The sequence below is a fragment of the Falco rusticolus genome, chromosome 4 (assembly GCF_015220075.1).
Source record: "Falco rusticolus isolate bFalRus1 chromosome 4, bFalRus1.pri, whole genome shotgun sequence".
Taxonomy (NCBI): Eukaryota; Metazoa; Chordata; class Aves; order Falconiformes; family Falconidae; genus Falco; species Falco rusticolus.
Window position 1 is genome coordinate 99,600,243 of NC_051190.1, and position 22,324 is coordinate 99,622,566.

Sequence of the window (22,324 nt, forward strand, 5' to 3'; positions counted from 1 at the left end):
TTTTACAAGGCTGAGGGGAAAATGTATTACCAGTGTAGTTATTGCTATGTTATGTTCTTATTTAGCTGTGGGAAGATGACTGATACATTTAAAGATACACTGATAAAAATCAAATGTATGCACTGGTAAGAAAGATTCCTGATTTGCTGCCCACAATATTAGCTCTGTTGTGATATTAGCCTAACTTCTGTGATAAGTTAACTTAGTTACAAATCCTTATCCTATGTATTTGCACAAAACCTTTGTGCTACTGGGTAATGCTAAAAGAGCAGAGCTTTGTGTTGTTATTTTGGAATCATGGCAAGTAACGACGGTCACCTTCCTTAAAAGTCCTGCCCTCAGGAGTCAAACAGAGATTTCTGTCAGTCAAGCACACTGCATCCAACTACAAATATTAATAAAGGCTTCATCGTAGGAAGTTAGGATATTTTTTGCTTATCACAGATCTCTACTACAAGGACTGTTTCGAAAAAGGAAGCTTGTTCTGAGATTTTTTTATTTTCCCAAACAGTAGCCACAGACTTTTTTGCCAAGCTCATGAAAGCCACTGCTTATTCCTACACTGTGCTCTTGGTTTTAGTTAAAAAACCCTTAGTCATGGCTAACAGCCACAAAGGAAGACTTGTCCACTCCTTTCTGATCTGTCACTTGAATCTTCTTAATGTCTGTCTTGAGATTATCAGTAAAAACGCTCACTTTTAACAATGTTATAGAAATGCCCTTTGTTTATCATACAGTTACATTTTTGCACTTCATATAATCAGAACAAAAACCTGAGATTAAATTAATACCAGGGGAAATACACATATTTTTTAAAAAATATGCACACCTCAGTTAAGATTTGTTAAAAATATGTGTCCCCAAACTAATCTAATCCATACAAGCATCTGTGGATTTACCTCAGGTTTCACAAACCACTGGTGTTTCTTTCTTCCTCACTTACATACATGCATGCAAGTGAGAACATGAGAGGTTTCCCATTGATTTACTCAAGTTAAATCAATCCATCATTTTCAGAAAAAGACCTATGTGGAAAACAGACTCATTGCTTCAGCGCATGAACAGTAAGTAGGGAAGCAGAGGTGAAAGATTACTTTTTTTGCAAGCCAAATCAAGCTCACATCTCCTGACTGAAATGTGGTGAGGTACCAGTGGTTCATAGTTGATCAAGGTGTTGAAGGCATTTCCAAGCTAACTAGAGCCCAGTGAAAAATATTTGTCTTCAAGTAGGAGTTAGAGGTGGAAAATCAGAAACACTGGGGAAAAGACACATTGGGTAAACCCAGTACGATTTTTCTCTTTTAGTTTTTAGCAACAAAAAAGTTTCAGAACTGTGTCATTTTTTTAAGGGAGAATGAAAATGTCATGTTTCATTTTCATTTTATAGCTGCATAAAATAGTCTTCCCTGTGCCAAGCAGAGGGTTCAGCTGGGGAAGCTGCATATCTGCAGTGGCATGCTGGGACTTCAAAGTTCTTTTTGCAGCCTTCAGCTAAGCCCTTACCTGTCAACTGCGCTGTAAATCTGAACTCTGCTCATTCATCTATTGAATAGCCAAGGTATAGCAGGTTTTTTGGATGAAGCGTTGTTGGACAAAATCATAAGGAAGTTTGCAAATGGCTTTGTTCCCTCAGGAGAGCCTTTGGGTTTCTTGTTGCTCCTTTTAGGAATTCCTAGAAAGCAACATCACAAATTCAGAAAAGGGCTTTCTGGTCTATGACAGTCCTATCACAGGAAGATGCATGCTAGAGTATGTATTCAGTGAGAAGTATAAAGAGCATTTTAAAAGAGAGACATTAATTTTAAGAGGATTTGTTAATATTTGCTTTTGCATTGAATGCTTCCCACAATCTTCTCTAAGCCTTTTCAACACAAAAATCTGTGCAGTGTTCAAGCTTTGTTTTTACCCTGCCGCTCACCTTTGAGCTTGCTATGCCATTGGGAGGGTTAATTATTTAATGTTTAAATGCTTTGAAGATAAAAAATACCAGACAGGCAGTATCTACTACAATTAATACTGCCACAGTAAGGGCTAAATAGCTTAGAAATGTCCTTAACTGGACTTTTAATTTGTAGTTTTAGTAGGACTTCTAAATCTCAGGACATTTTTGCTGCAAAGCTTTTATGTCCTGATCATCACCTGAGCTGGAATAGTTTAATTAAGTATGAGAACCTAAAGATAGTTTGATTCATTTGTATTAGAACATAATTTTCCACGTAGGATAATAATGCAGTTCATTTTTTTCCTAATTATGCCATTTTATTTTTATTACTTCTTATTTTATAAGCTGTCATGTACTTTTAGACATATGTATCAATACTATCCTAAATCAAATTTGATGAAGGACACTATAAAATGACCTTTGCTGTAAGGCTGTGGTCTCTACAGAAAACTGTTTCTGGTAAAGGTTCATGGTTGATGTGGGTATACTTATGTCCAGAAATGCTCCGCAACACATTGACTTTTCTTCTTTTCCAGGTAGCTATAGACTTTACTGCATCAAATGGTGATCCTAGGAACAGCTGCTCACTGCACTATATCCACCCCTATCAACCCAATGAGTACTTGAAAGCATTGGTAGCTGTTGGGGAGATTTGCCAAGACTATGACAGGTAAATAACCACATAAGATAACAGAGTTGTCTTTAGAAAGTGTTTTCACAGTGTGAAATCAATGACTGCCTGCTGCCAGCTGCGGTAGCTCCATGTTTAGTCACTTAAGAGAAATGGCTGCATGTCAGGAAGATTAGTCTATCTTGACATACTTTTGAGTGGGTTTAGATTAGCTTCATGGTAATGAAAGGCCCAGTTCTTGGCTGTTTCACTGATACATGTGTTTAGTTTCATGTTTGTATTCACATGCCAAAATTGCATGGTTTAGTGGATTTTTCACGTGTTAAACTTGAAGCCTGTTTTGCAGATGCCTATAGCATCCTTTCTGATATGCTTGGGAATCTGGTTCTGTCCCATCCTACAGGAAAGTGTTCCCAAGATGTTGTGTTCGAAACTGAATTTGTAGTTGCCTAAACTGCTTAGTGGCCATGCCTAGTAGAAATAAATGTGTGGTCTTTTTCAGTGTTCTTCTGACCTGTTGAATATTAAAGTCACTTCTAAAATAAGTATTAAAAAATAGTGGTAATGTGTGCACTCAACATGCCTTTAAATAAATAAACAAATGCAAGTAATTGGGCCAAATATGCTTTGATTACATTATGTACTTCTGTTGCTTTCAAATAAGCTGCCTACTTCTGTCAAATTAATTGCCCATTATTAATCTAATTACTAAGTGCATTTCCTTTAAATGTTCTTTCTTTGTTCCTGAGGCACAGTATCTTACACAATTATTCTTTCTAAACTTTGCACATGTAATAGACATCCACCCACCACTTTGCCATATGTAAATACCACATCTCAAAAAACCAATGGTATTTCCAATCAAATTTGAACTATCCTTTCTCTATAAATTGTGGGGTGACTTAATACTGTGGTTTTCATGTTACACGATGCATATATCAGTTAGCCTGCTCAGAGGCACTTCCATTTGCATGGTAATGAAATGTCTTCTCGAAAAAGAATGTGGAAAATCCTGCCTTGTTACAATTTCTGTACAAATTTGATGGTCAAACTTAGTAAATGAGTCTAAGAAAATTCATATTTCTTTGTATGTGAGCTGATAATTCCTCGCGATTATCCAGCAAGATATTTTACTAGCAAGAATTCGGAGGATTAATATACTTCAAAATAGGGAAAGGAATAAAAAAGGGCTGGTTTATGCACACAGATTGTTTTTATGTATCACTTAAGGTGTATTTTTTAAAAAAGATAAAATAGTTAAGTGGCGCAGTCCCTCCTGTTTGGAGATATTAATCCCAAATCAGGATTCTTCTCTCTCCCAATATAGCATATTCCAATCAGTACAAAAATTAATGGCCAGTCATTTTTCAAATAAAATCATCAGCATCATTCAGTTCTGTGTTGCTGCAGAAAATGCCTGTTGATGCTGATCAGCACAACTGAGGTTGTATGAGCTATGGAGTAAGGCTGAACAAAATCCAGAATTTATTTTCCCAGGGAAATGTCACCTTTCTGGCACGTGTTTGACCTGTACATGCTCTTAATATATTTCCATGGGCAAGTTGATTCAACATGGTCAGTGCTTTCTGATCAAAATGTCAAGCGAGGGCCTTTTCTTGCGCATTTTGAATCCAGCAAACTAAAAATGAAAACTTATAATTTCTCTAAAGACGAGAAGAAATAAGGAGGAGCAAACCTTTATGTAGTTTTCTTTGTGTCTCAGGATTAATGTATTTGCGTCAAATGCAAGAGTAGCTGCAATAAAGTATTTTATTCCAATAAATAAAATACTATTTGCATTCCAATAGCACAGCTATTGAATGCTAAGTACTTTTGCTACACTTATATACTGAGAGACTGCTTTTATAATTTGGAAAGAATGAAAAAAAAAAGCCTATAGCTATTACTTAAAATACTTCTTTAATTAGAAACATTCAAATTTATTTGTAATTTGGGAGGAATTTGATTGGCAAGTAATATAGAGAGAGACTTACACTCACAATCTAAAATTTTCCTTTATATACTTTATTTAGTTCTGCTGATCAAGCCAAATCTTCTCATAATTTAGGTTTCTGTACATATCAGCCTAATGTATCCCTAAGTAATTAATGCTCCAATTTAAGTGCTGCCTCACTCACATCCCTTGATACAGTGGAATAATCCCTGCTCATCCAAAAGCCCATTTATCTGTATGGTTCAGAGATTCCTGAAACATTTAAATGAATAGCGCCGTTCTGCACAGTTAAGCATGAAAGAGTAAGATTCATTCTTTCAACAGCAATATTCAGAGAATGAGAAATAGACTTTGATTATTATCTTGATTATAGAAATGCTACAGTCCCATGGGAATAGGACAATCTGATAATGGTGTGGGAAATGGAAGAGCTGTTCATCTGCACAAAAGACTTAATACTTTATCTATATGGTGGAATTGTGTCAGGCTATAACAGCATTTGTCATAAGAGATAAGATGAAGTTTGTATGTGATACAATCAGTGGCTAAGCAACAATATCAATGGATCGTAACGGAAGGAGAAGCATTCATTAGTTTTAAGGAATCGGGCTCTAAAATGTACTTAGAAATACTGGAAAGGGGAAAACACATTAAAAAGTTATTATTGAAAATATTTGGTAAAATAAGCAGACAGCTCCATGAAGAAGAATTTATTTCAGATAAATGAGAAATGTTTATTTCCATTTAAACATTTCACAAGTTTTCTTTTATATTAAGAATTATATCGCTGGTGTAATTTTACCTTGAAATTGGGAAGTCTTCTCCATCTTTTTGTAGTATAGATGAAAATGATGAAAAATCATTGGGCACTGAAGTGTTTAACATTAAAAGGATCTGCTTCTGTATCATTCCATTTTTATTCTTTACCTCAGTAATTTCAGTATTGAATTCTCTGAATCAGAAGTCAAATCAAGTGGTTTCTGATGACCAGCAGTATCATCCTAGCCAGGATCCTCAAAAATAAGTTGATCACTACCAAATGTGCGTATATTCCCTCTACATGTTTTGAACAATGAGTTAGCAAGTGTACTTGCGACAGATGAGGTTATACCTAGCTCTCTGTGCACTATGGCTGCGTTAGGACTTCTAACTTTCACCAATTCTGAACAATGCGTTTGCCCATCTTTTTGTTTTGGAGCCTGATGGACACCCATTCAAGAGAATGCTCTTTTTGGAAGATAGATGGCAGGTGTCTTTGCTGATTGAATACCCAGATATGAGGAAAGACAGACTCATTCATCAGTTGAAATATCAGACCTGTGAACCAGAATCTTATAAAAGCCATGAAATTCTGTATGTAGTTATTACTATATAACTTTGAATGTGTCCTGTTCTCTGTTCCCCAAATACTTTTCATTTGTATCACAAAACTGCCCCCTGCTCAGCATGGAACAGCACTGCTTTGTAAGCCAGAGAAGCCTATAGCTAAACTGGGGAATCAGGGAACATATCCTTTCCCCTGTGTCCCAGCATAAGGTCTGGCCATGTCCTGACATTAAGTCAGGACCTGAACTATGTCCTCTCCCTTCCCCTTCATGCATCCTGGTTTCTACTGAAAGGAAACAGAGGCATGTGGACAGGGAGGAGCTCCCGTGGTCTGCAGAAGAATGTACTGTCTGAATAATGGCACGGGGACCGTGCCTGCAAGCTGCACAGAACGCAGCTGCCTTGTGTAGGTGAGAACCAGCACCCAAATAGTACTGGAATGTGCCTCTGCAGAGCAAAGCCATAAGTCACAATAACAACAGTGCACACAGTTTATTAAAATGGCTGGTGCTTTGATCTTAATGATTTGTTTTACCAGTGCTGGAATACAACCAGCTAGCCATGAGTGTAGCTCATCTTTCATTCTACAGTGATTGATGGCTCTGGTAAAGAAAAAAGGGCTGGAATGGGACTGCAAAGAGCTTGAGTGTAAGGATAAATGCTATTACATGCACACAATGTTATTTCCTAATAGCTGAATATAATATAATATAGCTGAATTATTTCCTAAATGATTGTCATAGTTTAACCCCAGCTAGCAACTAAGTACCACACAGCTGCTCTCTCACCACCTGCCTCCTCCCACAGCAGGATGGGGAGGAAAATCAGAAAAAAAAGGTAAAACCCATGGGTTGAGTTAAGAACAATTGGATAATTGAAATAATGTTGGTTTTGTTGTTATTATTATTATTACTGAAAATAATTATAATAATAGTAGTAGTAGTAATGAAAAGGGAGATAACAAAAAAAGAAAGAGAAATAACACTCAAGGAGGAAAAAAAACAAAAAACCCACAATCAAACAAAAAAGCTAAAAAAAACCCAAGTGATGCACAATACAATTGCTGACCAATGCCCAGCCAGTCCCTGAGCAGCAATCTGCCCCCCAGTTTATGTACTGAACATGACATTCTATGGTATGGAGTATCCTTTTGGTCAGTTTGGGTCAGCTACCCTGGCTGTGTTCTCTCCTGAGTTCTTGTGCCCCTCCAGCCTTCTCGCTGGCAGGGCCTGAGAAGCTGAAAAGTCCTTGACTTGGTATAAACACTACTTAGCAACAACAAAATATCAGTGTGTTATCAACATTATTCTCATACTAAATCCAAAACACAGCACTGCACCAGCTACTAGGAAGAAAAATAAATCTATCCCAGCTGAAAGCAGGACAGTATCCACCCCTTATTCTATACCATTTACGTCATGCCCAGGTCCCACACTTTCCAATACAGCATCACCTTTTCTGTCTTTTGATATATACACGTAGATATCATTCCCTTACTCTGTGGGGCTTCCCTATGAAATTCCATTGAGTTCATTTAGTCAATGACTTCGAGTTCCATCTGTCATAACAGTCTTTCAGAGCAGGAAAGATGATGTGTCATCTTAGATTGTTGCATGCTCAAGCCAGTTCTGATTCCATCACCACTGTGCTTGTCTGGTTTCATCGAAGTTCATTTTTCATTAATGTGGTGATCAGAAGGGAGTCAGAATCAGATCCCCAAAACCAGAGTGGCAGGGATGGGCACCACAAGGTTCCCAGTGTGGTGATGGGCATTTAGCCACCATCAAGGTGATAATATACACTGTCATGTAGTAATCAACATCACACAATTTAATCCATTTCATTGGCTCTTCTCACCCAAAGTCAAATCCCATGGAGGCAGACACCAGACTTCCCCATCCTCACGCGTTACCCACCAAGTGCACCCATGTCCTTGAGCAAAAGCAGTCTCATGGAGGAGTTTGCCTTTGCCTGAGGCAGGAATAAACCAGTTTTCCCCAGCATATATTTAATGTGTTCTACAGGAACTTTATCCCCTTCTACAATATGCCAAAGCTTTGATTGGTCAGGGCCTCTAGTGTTGACTAACCAGGCAGTTTTTGCTAAATGCAGAACCGAGTGTTTGAAGGTCCCACCACCCATTGCTCTCAGTGTAGTTTTTAACAGTCCATACTGTTAAACAGTACATGATTTTTCCAGAGGCTGGTGCATGATAGGGGATGTGATATACCCACTCAATGCCATGCTGTTTGGCCCAAGTGTCTATGAGGTTGTTCAGGAAATGAGTCACGTTGTCTGACTCAGTTCTTTCTAGGGTACAGTGTCACCATAAGACTTGCTTTTCAAGGCCCAGGGCAGTGTTCCAGGCAGTGGCATGGGGCACAGGGTGTGTTTCCAGCCATCTGGTGTTTGCTTCCACCACGGTTAGCATATGGCACTTGCCTTGGGGGGTTTGTGGAAATGTGGTATAGTCACTCAGTCTGCCAGGCCTCCCCACAGTTAGATTTCAGCCATTGTCCTCCATACTGGAGAGGCTTTAACCACTTGACTTGCTTAATTTTACCGCATGTTTCACATTCATGGATACCCTGTGTGATAGTGTTCATGGTCAAGTCCACCCCCGATCATGAGCCTGTTTACGTGTTGCATCTCTTCCTTTATGGCCTTGAGATGTCATGGGCCCGCTGAGCTATAAATACTTCACCCTTATGTTGCCAGTCCAGATCCACCTAAGACACTTCAGTCTTAGCAGTCTGACGCATCTGTTGGTTATTTTGATTTTTTCAGTGGTCCAGCTCTTGGGTACATGAACATCTATGGGACATACCTTCACAGCCAGGTTCTCCACCTGGGCAGCAGTATCTTGCCACAATGCTGCAGCCCAGATGGGTTTACGCATTTAAGCTGCCAGTTACTCTGCTTCCATTGCTGTAGCCACCACCACAGGGCATTTGCTACCATCCATGAGTCAGTGTAGAGATAAAGTATTGGCCATTTTTCTCATTCAGAAATGTCTAAAGCCAGCTGGATAGCTTTTACCTCTGCAAACTGACTTGATTCACCTTCTCCTTCAGCTGTTTCTGCAGCTTCTCATAGGGGGATCCATACAGCTGCCTTCCATGCCTGATGCTTTCCTACAATACGGCAGGACCCATCAGTAAACTGAGCATATTGCCTCCCATTTTCTGGGGCTTCTTCAGCACTTATCACCTTCTCTGGTGACATTACAAAATCTTTGCCTACTGGCCAATTCATGATAACTTCCAAGATTCCTGGACAACTATTTGATCTCGTGTGATCAGTGTGACCCACTTACTCCATGTAGCATCAGTTGCATGATGTGTAGAGGAGACCCTCCCTTTGAACATCTGTCCCAGCAGCAGCAACCATGGTGCCAGGAGGAGCTGTGCTTCACTACCAATCACTTCTGAAGCAGCTCTAACCCCTTCATAAGCTGCCAATATCTTTTTTTCAATTGGAGTATAGCAGGCCTCAGATCCTCAGTATCCCTGGCTCCAAAACCCTAAGGGTTGACCTCAACTCTCCCCTGGTGCTTTCTGCCAGGGGCTCCAGGTAGGACTGTTCTCCCTGGCTGTGGTGTAGAGCACATGTTTTACATCTTGCCCTGTCTGGACTGGCCCAAGGGCTGCACAAACTATCTCCTGTTTAATTTGTTCAATGGCTTGTCATTGCTCAGGGCTCCATTTGAAATCATTCTTCCAGGTCACTTGTTAAAGAGGGCTCACAAGCAGACAGTACTTTAGAATATGCATTCTCCGAAGACCCACAGTGCCTAAGAAAGCTTGGGTTTCTTTCTTATCAATTGGTGGAGACGTAGCTGTTATTGTGTTGATCACACCTGTTGTGATCTGATGACATCTATCTTGCCATTTTATTCCTAAAAACTGGATTTCCTTTGCAGGTCCCTCAACTTTACTTTGGTTTATGGCAAAATTGACTTTCAGAAGGATTTGGACTATTTTTTCCCTTTCTCAAAAACAACTTCTGCTGTATTGCTCCACATGATGATATCATCAATGTATTGCAGTTGTTCCAGAGCTTCATCCTTTTCCAGTACAGTGGCATGTTGAAACCAGGACTGAAACCAGGACAACGATCTTACATTATTAGAGGTTTTAATGATGATATTGTGAGCGAAGCCCATGGCAAGACTTGCAAATCTGCTCCTCAGTTTGAAATCTGTTTTCTGCAATTACTAGCTTTCCTTTCTCTTCTGCTTATTACAAGTCTCTTTCTATTACATTAAATATTTATTTTTTCATTAAAACAACTATTCTGATTCAGCAAGACACTAGAGCTTATTATCAGTCTGACTCAAGCAAACACTGAAGTATTATGCAAAATACAGGTGGCACTAAGATGGAGTTAAGGGTTTTACTGAATTTGAACTTTATTGTTAATTGCTCACACCACACCCTAATTCCTCCCATATACCTGGATGATCTTTATGATTAATTTTTACACGCAGTCTTATAGTTGTGCAAATATACAGAGTTCTTCACTGGATTGATAAAAAGTGCTCCACAAGCACATGTGAGAATCAGCTTTTTTGTGGTCAAATCAATACTCATACCTTGAAAAAGACAAAGGTTGGATTTATTTTGTCAAATACTTTTAAGCATTTGTTGCATTGGAAATTTTTGGAACTTCCCATTCTTTATGGGCCATCCCTGTTCTGATCTATGCACTCAACTCATGAGTCCATATGTTTGACCACATAGCTTTGTAAAATGATGTCATAAAATTGCTCTTCATTTTATCTGTATTCAAAATCTATTTCAAAAAATAGTTCTTAATTATTTTAAATCTCTATGTCTGTTTATTCAGTCTTAAAGTTACTGCAGATTTTAATTTTTATTTCCAAGAGCCCTTGAAACACATGGAAGATAAATTCTGTTTCTTGACACTAATATCCTTTCATTTAGGCAAACAGCCTCCTTAACTCTAAATACTCAAGTAGCTCTTTAAAACTGACACTCACACTGAGATCATATGTTAGCAAATAAACTGCTTGTGTAAAACACACTTGTCTAGCAACCTCCCCAAAGGCCACTAATGAGCAAAGAGTACATTATTCCTGCAAAGTGCAGAAATTATTTATGTGTAGAGCTCTATAAAATACTTAAGAGTGAAAATTTAAAAACTGGGCCATGTTCCACAAAAGATATGCAAGTCATGAATTCAGTTTGAGTTTCAACATTAGATTCTGCAATCAATGAATTGCAACGGTAGCTGACTAGATGCAGAAATTCCTCTATGAGTTCTTCCTCAGTATTTTAGGCCTGAGCGAGTGTGTTCACTCTGAAAACCGTGTATAAAACCTTCCTTCCCTCATTCAATAAAGTGCACTTGAAAATTAAGAAGGGGGGGGGAAATGAAAGGAGAGAATAAAAAGACTAGGGTTCCCAGTCTTATCAGTGTAGACCTAAGAAGTGAATAAAACCAAGTCAGTCAGATGAAAGGTCCATCTGTCCCAGAAACATATTTCCTGTGGTACCCAGCAGAGGGCAGTTAGGGAGGAGACAGGGGACAAGGTATGTAAAATGCAATACGTGCTATGGAAGTCATATATAAATAAGTGCAATTGGTCCCAAATACAAAGAACTGTATGTACTTAAATGCTGTGTTTTGGACTGAGGCTTTAAGTGGAAAAGAGATCCCAGAGTTTACACCTTGAAATCTGCTTTATTAATCACAGCCTCATCCCCAAGAATTACTTAACAGGTCATTCATCCTGAAGCTCTATCTGGGTTTGTGGATGAAGACTCAGAGGGTTACTTTGACTGGAGGGATCTGAATCAAATACCTTGGGGTAATTATGCCAAACACAAGGAGAAAAGCAGAAATTTGCTTTGGTTGAGATAGTAGTGTAATAGTAGCTCCTTAAAACTGGGGTAAAAATGATGCCTAGAATAACTGGCACTATGTGTGACATTAAATATTTCATGAAATTCATACATAGAGCTACAGATTAAAAATTTAATCTACCCTTGCAGATCAATAAGTAAAAATATGCTTAATTATTAACCATCTCTCTTTATTACTTTAATTACAGAAACAACCTTTCTGGAGACAGTTAAGCAAAAAAGCTGATTAGCATATCTAAACAAGTTTAAAAACCGTAGGGGAAAAGACATGAATCTTTTTATTTAGTGCTTTAATAGGAGCAAATTTGCATAGACATAAACCAGAAGAAAAGCAGAAAAACAGTAACCTATCCATAAAAAGTTGTAGCTTATGTTTATCAATAAGCTCAGGTGTGATTAAACATATTCTGAAGTGTCTGGATAACCCAGGATTAAAACTGCACTGGGAAAAAGGAGTTGCTGTTACTTTTAATCACAAAACTGGATTGAAAATCTTTGGATTTAACTGTTGAGGACCTAGGCTGGCACAATTGCATAATATATATATACATATATATTGTGTATTGGCAGACTGCTGCCACACAGGGTTTCTGCAATCACCACTTCTTATCCTAAGAACCAGTACAGGAGAATTAGCCTAGTACCACAACTGTGTCAGGGAGATGACTTTGTAACAGTTTCTTTTGCATGTGTACATGCATACATACATATATACATATATGTCTATGTATCTGTGTATGTGTATATATATATATGCGTGTGTGTATATATATCTACAGGCCCTTTATCTAGGCAGATACTGTGAATTCTTACAGTTCTGTCTTTTCCCTTACTGAATTTCCATCTTACTGTCTTCTGTACACTGCCTCTTCTTCCACGAACTCAGTTCCTATGTCAGCATATCAGTCATGAGCAGTCCCTTCCAAGTTGCTTAGCAAAACCACTGCCTCCTCTGCATGCTTTTGAAAGACCTCTGCTGCATTGCCAGCTGGTAGATACATCAAAATCTGAATCCTCTGCATGGCTTTTCTTATGTGGCCTTTGCTATTTCTCAATTCAGCTTGAAATCTCTGAGGAAGAGCTTTGTTCTGTGTAGTCAGGGAAGCTGACACTTCTCTGGAACTGTGCAGACTGGTACTGTTGGGATTTCTTTGTCAGCATTTCTTTCTGAAGAGAATGACTTGAAGTATAAACCCTACAAACTTTATGTGAAATTGCATACCACCTACTGCTGTAGAGACTAGGCACCTGTGTAAATAAATAAGTATTTATAAGTAAATAAGCATAAATAAAGGAGATAGCAATTTATCTTGCCATTTTCATTGATGCTGTCTGATACTGATCTGGTGTATCTTTAGTCAGTGCAACCATTTCTTCAATTTCAGAAGCATGAATTTCCTCCTTGCATTGTTAAGGTTATAACTATTCTAGTCATCCACTCCATTATATTAGCGTATAGCTGAGAAACAAATTATTCCTATTTGGAAACCCATTCATGGGGTAAGTAAACACCATGGCCTAGATCTTCTCATGCAAGTTTCCTCCTTTACAGAAAGTGGATACCTTTTGCCTGAGTTGATTTTAACAGGATGTTTGTGGGCCAAATTGCTCTCAGTTAAAGCTAGGCAATTCTTGTGAATTAGGTTCCATTTACTATATCTCCTCCAAATTATTGTGAAATTAACCTTGATCAGAGATTCCAAATCAGCAGATGAATAAAGGGTAGTAGTAGCCCATTTCCTCCTACAGATTCAGTGATGCCTAGCTGAATGTTAGTCATCAGTATACTTCATTTACAATTTTGCTCTAACGTGTTTTGATAGAGTTCTTCATTTTGACTTAATGTAATTTTGTATTTTGGTAAAATCATATCAACAGCTCGTTTAGTCACATTAAATGACAGTATATTCTCTATAATGGTTTTATCCTGCTCATCTTAGAAAACTCATGTGTATCTTGAGAGCATTTGGTGAGAAATTCCTCTGCCAGCACCTTCCGGCATACATATGCTGATGCAGTCCCATATTCCTCTCTTCTCAGCATACCCCTTATAGGTAGTTATTTGCTGATAGAAAATGTTGCAGAGGAAGGTCTCTGACAAACCCTTTCCACTTTAATTTGTAAAAAAAGGACAAAATTATGTGCATACATAGCAAAGCTTTAGTTCTTGTGGTGGCTTAGTGCAGTGCATCCTGAAACTTGAAAGCCACATTTGTGTTTCAAGAGGACAGGGTCCCACCACCATTCAGTTTGGATGATCTGCACCTTACGTGATGGAATTTGGCCTGCTGCCTGCAGTGTCGTCTTCAAGTCATGTCAAGTTTTAAACATCTGAGGTAACAATCTATGTCAGAAAGACCTTTTTAGTGATGGTACAGTTTTCCATATATGATCCCACAAATATGCAAATTCACTCTAGAATTAAGGTTTTGGAAGGTACAGGGGCATATGTGCAACCCTTTTATATAGGACTGTCTGGAACCTGCCTGCTTTGAGAAGTTAAATGTAACTCTGTAGCCTCTTACAGCAGCATTCCCTTACAGCATCCCCTTCCCTAGTTTTATCTCAGTTATACAGTCCCATTTCTTAGATACATTTTACTGAATTGGATCATTCATGTAGTTATAAATCAGGTCACTGCAATTTATTTGTCATCTTGCAGGGAAGCCTGACTTTTTTTCTCACCTTCTTGAGTCTGCCATTTTATTAGGCTGTCCTAGCAAATTATATCTAGCTGCCATTTCATTTTGCTTACCTCTTTCAAGCTCTGATGACTTTTTTTTCTGTGGGTATTTACTTTTCCTCAGTCTAGGAATTTCTGAGTTCACTTGATATTTTTACCCTGCAGAGCTTCTTTTGCAATTCAGTTAATGTTAACAAGGGAAAGTTTAAATCCATTGTAGCTGTATTTGGCTTTGTTAGTTATTTCATGAGTTGATGCCTTTTGGTGGTTAGCTTCTGGGAGTCTGTATTCCCCTGCTTCATTAACTATTTCCCTCACAGGTGAGACAGGCATTCCCTTGTATTCTTGAAACCCAATTACATGATAGTATCTATTTCTCAGTATTCAACAGATTCCAGCTCCCCTAAGGTGATTAAAAGCTGTAATTAAAGGTAGTGAGTGAATTTTAACATCAGGGTTTTGCACAATTGTGTAGCTTCTCTGTGAAAGACCAAACAATGTAGCTGTTGCAGTGATTTACCACTGATTTGCATGCTCCCAGCTCTCTTTTGTGACCAAGATGTATGGTAATCGGTTCATTCTTGCTGCTCCATTAAAAATCACTGTGTGTTATGGGCTGGATGCCAAGCCTTCTTAGGTACAGTGCAACTTTGTTTAAACACGCAGTAAACTGGTCCAAACCAGAGGTGTGGTTGTATCAAACCAGGCACAAGCGCAGTGAATATGTGGTGACAGCATTGCGGTCCCCCAGAGAGGAATAGCAGTTTGGGGAGAAAACACTGCTCCTGCTGAACTCTTGTGCTCATTCTGACCCTGACTGAGGCAGTCTGAGAGCTGGACCACAGCCTGGCTATAGCTCCAGCCCATCCTGGAGGAGCACAGGTGGCTGTGCAGGACTGCAAGGGGTGAAGCAGATGTGTTCTGGTCCCTTCCACTTAAATGGTTTTATTTAGCCTTATTTGATCATACAGATCGTGTCCTTTATTTACCTAGCTCTGCTTGCAAAGCAGGGACTGAAAATGTTTAAATATTTCAAATGATTTCTGTATTTTCTTTGGAGTTGCTGCTAATCTGTAAGATGTTATGATTCAGAATTTGTTGGCATCAAGCCCTTCTCAGATAAGTACTAAATAATACACTCAGGAACATGATTCATTCATATGGTTTAGAAAAGAAACGCTTAATTCAGTTCATTTTCCTCCAGTTTGCTCCCTGAACATGAAAGATTACAATTTTCATTGAGTTTAGAGATGATTCTATTTTGTTTGTGGCATTTGCTGTTTTCTCCTTTTTCTTTTCCTTTACCCTTTCCTCTCTCTTCTCTCCCTCTTCCTCTTCCCATGCCCTTTCCCTTTCCTTCTCCCCCTCCTCACATTCACACTTCTGTCCATGATACGTGTAACTGACACTCCTTTTATATTTGGGCAATTTGAAATTTTTTTCTAACAGAGAAAAAAAATCTGATTTCATCATGGGGAAAGTGTGTAGAGCACAGCAGATCCATAGTTTATTCTTTTAAGATTGGAACTGAAAACGAAAGGCACAGTAATTGTTTTTGCTGCATCCAGCTTAGTACTTTAAAAATACCTCTCTGATAATTCTGATCTGACCCAAAACCAAAATTACAAGTGACACCTTAATATCCAGGGATTCTATCATGTATATTCCTTACAAGAATTTCAAAGAGATGTGAATTTAAGATTCTTGGTCACCTGAAACTGAAGATGAGGTTTTAGTGTTTCTCTCTTCCTACCCTATGTTTCTTTCTTTTCCCCCCATTCACTTCATATTTAGTACTGCTGATGCTACTATGTTGCTCTAGCATAAAGTGAGCATGTTTTCAGACTGAAGCTTTTCAAGGTCAGTTCAGTAGCATCCATATAAATTGCTGCATTGACTTCAGGAGCTTAAAGGTAAGTACATCTATAATTACATACCAAGGAGCTTTCACAAGCACCAGTAAAATGAATCCCAAACAACCTGTGTAAGTGGCTAGATAGAAGTTCATCTTTCAGAAATAAATGGCATATAGAATGGCTTAGGCCTTTTTTACCCCTACATTTACTCCATGCAATTAAGAACTTAGATTCCCCATTTAGATTTTAAAAGGGAACTGATTTTCATAGCACATGGCCCTGGCAGCTCTTGTTTTGCTTTCTGAGTACAGGTATTGCCACACTGGTAAGTATCTATCTCTATCTCCAGCATTGTCTATGCCAGCAGCTTCAGAGGAAGTTGCAGAAGACTCTCTAATGCCTGACTAATTAATTTCACCCAGTGGAAGAATTTTACCGGAATTCTTCTTGTTACTAGAAATAGCAAATCCTTCTCAGAATAAAGCTGAGCTCCATGTTTTAATGGTACTAGATGTCAGAGGGCACCAGCAGTTAATGAGTACTAGTAGTTAATGTTCTTAATTTTGTCTCCTTATCTTTGTTATAAACATATATCTTACCTTCCAGTGATCACTAGGATTCCTAGTGAAACAGAAAAAGGTATTATCTGCATCACTTTTACTAATTGTCAAAACCTTACTACTTCCTCTATTCATCTCTTTTCCTGTCTGTGCAGCACAGCTTACTGACATGCCTCTCCTCTCTGCCCCTATTAATATGCTGATTTGTCATTGCACTTCCTCTGTTTCCACTGAATAGCTTGAAGGATAGATGACTAAAACTGAGCAATGTTCCAAAGGGATAATATGGGATATTCTCAGAATTTATTTTCTGCTATGCATTATGTTATGGTTGAGGTTATTGAGGAACTTCTCTCTAACTGGCTATATATCTGTTGGGAAGACTGCAGTCCTGGAGTCCTGACAGTTTCTTTCTGTGTGCACTAACTTACATTTACCAATATGAACATTGAACCTGAACCCTCTCCCTGCTTCTACCTTTAGGGTGTAACCTAGATCTGCTCAGTCTTTGGTATCTTTCAGTAATATATGCCTGTTTGACTGAAGGAAGTACCAGAAGCCATATACATCTGTGCTTGCATGACTACTCATGGCCCTTATATAACCAGGTATAAAAGTCAAAATCTAATGCTTTTGCTTTTTTGACCTTCCTGACAAGTACCTCAGCTTTTTGAAAATTATGCCAAGTTTTGATTTTCAGAGGAACCTGTATAAAACAAAGAACCGTATAGAATGTGAAGTAGACTTGACAGAGTAATTTTGTAAAGATTCTGTCAAGCCACAATCCTCTTTTTCTTGCTTGATTTTGTAAATTTGAGGTTTTATACAACCAGCTTGCTTTTCCTGCATTTCTCTCCTGTCCCTTTAGCAATCTGTCTCCAGCAGGACAGTGCGGGCAGTTTCCCTGCATATGCCAAGGACTCTCTGGCTCGGTTTAAACAGAACAAGTCAAAGATCCTGATGTGGCCCGAGGCCAAGGATATGACACTGTCCGTGTCCTTGTATCTCAGCTTTCTTCCTCCCAGCACAAACTGGTGATGCCCAATTGCCACTGGGAGCAGTCTCAAGCACAGCTCTCCCCAGCATTGTCCCTGGGAAGGCTCTGGAGGCTGCTGGTTGGCAGGAGCCAGCACTGTGCCAGGGAGAGTGCTAACAGACCATGTCTCTGGTCCTGTCCCAGTGCTTCAGTCAGGGTCCCAGGCCTATTTCCTGTGAAGCCCCAATGCCTGAGCAAGCAACACAAAGGAAAAGAAAACTGGTTCTGACTTTTCTTCTTTTGAGTGAGTTTAAATTAAAAAAGAAGAAAAGAAGTTACTAGAGCAGATCCCTTTCCTGCTGAAATGCAAGGTTAGGAAACAGGGCTGGAGTCTGTGATGCATGCAACTCACCCTTGAGGCAGGAGGAAACCTTTTCATTTTCTGACTGTAGTTTCAGTGCCTGGATGGCCTAACCCTTGACATAGCTTCCAGAAGCTGGGACGCTGCTCTTCTTTCTGCTGCAAGCTGCCATGATAGCCCTGGATCTGCTAGAGTAGCTCTGCCATGCCTCTGTACCACAAGGGACTGTCCTGAAAACAAGAGAGTCCTTGGCTTCCCTTCTGGGTCACTTTCTCCCTGCTGTGTCTCAGTTGCGCAGGGTAAGCAGAACGAGAGCAGCAGGTTCAGCTGCTGCAATTTTTCTCAGATGACAAATGAGGGGTGGATGGGAAGACTAGAAAGGGTTACTTTGTAAAATATCACTAAGCCATTAAACTGCATACTTACAAAAGAATGAGATCTTTATATTATCTAAACACCTTATTTTGTGTGATAGGAGGCAAAGTATTGCTTACAGTAAAATTTTATTTTATTCTGAAAGCTGTCAGTCACAAATTTTGAGACGGATATCAAGGAATAACATATCTTTTTTATGCAAGGAATTTCATGAGATATAATCAAAAGGTTCCCTTCTTACTTTAAAGATCAAGCTCCAGGAGCACATGAAAGTTAATTCCTTGGTCCTAGCAACTTGAATCCAAACATGAGAGGTATGTACCTAAACTCTGTAAAATTAAGGGCTTCCTAAGGAGAGCGTGGAGCTGTTCTGAGTGAACCAAGAGAGAGTACTAAGCACAGGAGTGCACCCCAGGGTACCCCTTCTCTCTAGAGTTTATGCATTTCCCTCTAGAAAGCAGCCATGTGGAATCCTGTCTTGAAGGGGTACCTGATCAGGCTTTACTCTTTCACAAGGCAATGGTAGCAGTAACTAGCACTTGCTCAAAAAGGACATATGGGAGATTCGGACATAAAGGCAAGTGTCTTGACTGTGGTGGTAAGGTATTCTATGTGCAGAATAACAGTGGGGGCTATGCCACTGGGTGACTGGGAATGTGGGAGTCTCCCCACCAGAAGGAGAATCCAGGCTGCTGGAGGTATCACTTAGTGCTGTCTCTGAATTGCTGCAGAGCAGAAGATGGAGCTGCAGATACAAGAGTGCCTACACTTATTTACATTCAAGAAACATTGCAGTACAAATGCAGGCACTCTATGTGTTTAGGCATCTCCCAGGTTGGGTAATGGCTGCCAACATCAGCTTTTGGATCGCTATATTGAACTTGGACACTTATGTTCTACCTAAGTAAAATTCTTTTTTAGTCTTTGTTTGCTCTTGCCCAAAATCAATTAACTTACAACTCCACAGGGTTTGATTTTCTAATCCAACCATGCTTAATCATTAATGTAAAACAAGATTTTCTTTCTCCCCTCAGATTCTTTTCTAATGGCTTCTTATTTCTTGCCCTCTGAGTGTGCACCTGAATTCTCTGCATCTACTTATAAGGGTTTCCCCACTTCCAGGAGTGGTTAATCAAAGAGAAGGCTATCAGCAGGTGGTTAGCATCAAGTATCAGCAGCTACTTCATTTCTGACATCTCTTGGAAAAAATGTTTCATTACCATGCAAATGATGTTAGTCTTCCTCTCCAACATCCATTGTCACACAGTGTAACATGTGGTACAGAGAATTGTGCTCCCAGGATCTGTGTGGCAACTACATTTTGTAGCAGAACGCCAATTGTGAGAGCTAAACCTTTACACGACAATCATAATTTCCCAACGAGCTGTTGGATATGTCTGTATCTTGTGGTTAATTGGGGGGGGGTGTGTGTGTGTGTGTGCTTATTTCTGCTTTCTTTTAAACCCTTCCATTTTTCTTTAGCTTTTGTCAGAAATACCATGGTGTCTTTCACAGCCAATGCCAGACAGAGTAACCCAGGAGCTTTAATGGGTGCTATTATCTTTCTTGAGTATGTCTGGGAAACAAATTATTGAGTTGATACTTGGAGTGGCAATGTCTTGAACTATACGAAGGAAACTGAAGCTTCTGGCCTCTTGTTGGAATTTTTGAAAGTGCCAATAATGGTAGTAGGAACTCAACTTTTCCAAGGGCCCTGAAGCCCAGTAAGCAGAATAGGATCAAGCTATGAGGGGTCTGATTCATCAGAGCACTAGAGTACAGTTCAGGGACTTCAGTGGGGCTTCAGGATGTGTTTAGAGTTAAGCATATGTTTGGGTGAATTGTTAACCTCCAGTGTGTGATCCAGTGCTTTGCTGACTCAGAGACGAGACATTCCTTACAGCTTGTTGTTTTCCACTTTGCCATCTGGGAAGAGGCAGCTTGACAGCGTGTGGGCTGTGTGAGACATTATTGCATTTCTGGAAGGGTGTTAGCAGCCTTGAAGTTTCCAGGTTCTCTGAATCAGGAATTTTTGTCTCTACAGATCTAACTGGGGTAGAACAACCTCTCTGTAAGTGTTTGAAAGCTAACTGACCATACTACACATTTGCTAGGTTATCAGTCAACCTATGCCTAATTAAAATAATCTCATGTTTCAGTGGAACTACTGAACATGCAGGAAAACTTTACAGAACCTGCAGGTTTGGGGGGGTGAAATTGCCCCTTTCAGGTATTTTTGGAAGTCTATTTTGCACCTGGACAACTGTAAGAACTCAAATTTGCAAACACTTTTAATTACAGAGTCATATCTTCACTATACCCGTTTTCTGAGCTGGGAGAGCACATCTGTATTTCTGTGAAATAAATGTTGTGACAGGCTCTTAAGACAACTCATGCTCATACTGCAGTCAGGTAGTGCAGAAGAGTGGGTGATACAGACCTGTTGCTGCAGTTGTGGGAGAAATGCAAGATATCTTGATCCCTCAGTATTCTCCAAATGATTTTAACTTCCCAAAAATACTAGGGATTCCCCTGAAAGATCTCCCGTATCACTCCCCCATCTGCTCAGCACATGCCCTTGCTTCTCTAATCCAAAACCCTTCCAGTCTGCCATGTAACACTCTTAATGTAGAAGCCATTTCTGTACTGTTGTACTGCTTTGCATTTCTGATGAATGCTTACAGAAGAATAAATGTTTATTGTAACAAAATACATTTCTCTGTGGGATCTCTTTTTTTTTCTTTTTTTTTTTTTTTTTGTTGTTCTTTTTCAGTGACAAAATGTTCCCAGCCTTTGGATTCGGAGCAAGGATACCCCCAGAATACAAAGTAGGTGCATAAATTACTTTTTATAATTTCCTTGGTTTGTGAGGGACAAAATAAGGGAGAAATTGTTCGGGGCAGGGCAGGGGCTAGGGCAAGCAGCTCCTACTGCTTGTTTTCTTTCATCTGGCATTCTCACCCAGTGATACCTCACTGAAACCAGAGATCAAGGCTAGACTTAAGATGGTTGTGTTACACCCAAAATATGTCATGGTATCGGTGAAGCTTTGATAACGGATGCTAGTCTAGTAAGAGGAGAACTGATTTGTTGAACAACACATGCCAAGCATATTTTGAAGCTTTGTGAGCCCTGGTTTGATGGAACCATGTTTGGAAGATGTGGTTCAGTGAGTAACCTAGCATCCATGCTTTATGATGAAGAGACTTAACATCTGCCTGAAAACAAAGACTTGAGAAGAGTTTTGATCTGCAAATTTGTGGACATTATCAGTACCAGGAAGAGAAATATGAGAGCATGTATCCATGCCGGAAAGAAGTAGTATTTATAAACAAAATGAGAGTGATCCACAGTGATGGTGCAATTGTGAGTGTAAATATGCAGTCTGGGAGGGCTGGCGTGGAGACAGTGGAGTAAAAGAAGGAACATCCAACAGAGAAAGGCCTAAGAAGAAATAGGCAGAAGTTCAGATCTTGTGTTGCACATGTAGAGGTAATGTGGGCGGGAGAGTAGTTCTGTACAAATAAGTAACCAAAAACTAGCTGGGGATTCTGCAACTCAGATACTAGCTAGAAAAGAACAGCATTAGACTTCTGATTATGCAGACTTCATCCAGTATCCCCTTGTCCCCTGCTCTGAGTTGTGTCTCTTGGTTGTGGCTGGGGTAGGGAGGTAAATACCGGGCAGGTGAGAATTTCTGTGCAGAGAGGGATTGTGTGTCACTCAGCATTGTAAAGCATGAATCAGCAGATGAAAAAAAATGTACCAGTGT

At 39.4% G+C, this 22,324-nt stretch overlaps 1 protein-coding gene across 1 annotated transcript in view; it reads left to right on the top strand.

The window, feature by feature from the left end:
* CPNE4 (copine 4) overlaps positions 1 to 22,324 on the top strand; it is a 244,814-nt gene that overhangs the window by 202,217 nt on the left and 20,273 nt on the right. Inside the window, exons 11-12 of the mRNA XM_037386063.1 lie at positions 2,479 to 2,612; positions 21,326 to 21,380. Coding sequence (XP_037241960.1) covers positions 2,479 to 2,612; positions 21,326 to 21,380 — 189 coding nt within the window. The remainder of the gene's footprint in view (positions 1 to 2,478; positions 2,613 to 21,325; positions 21,381 to 22,324) is intronic.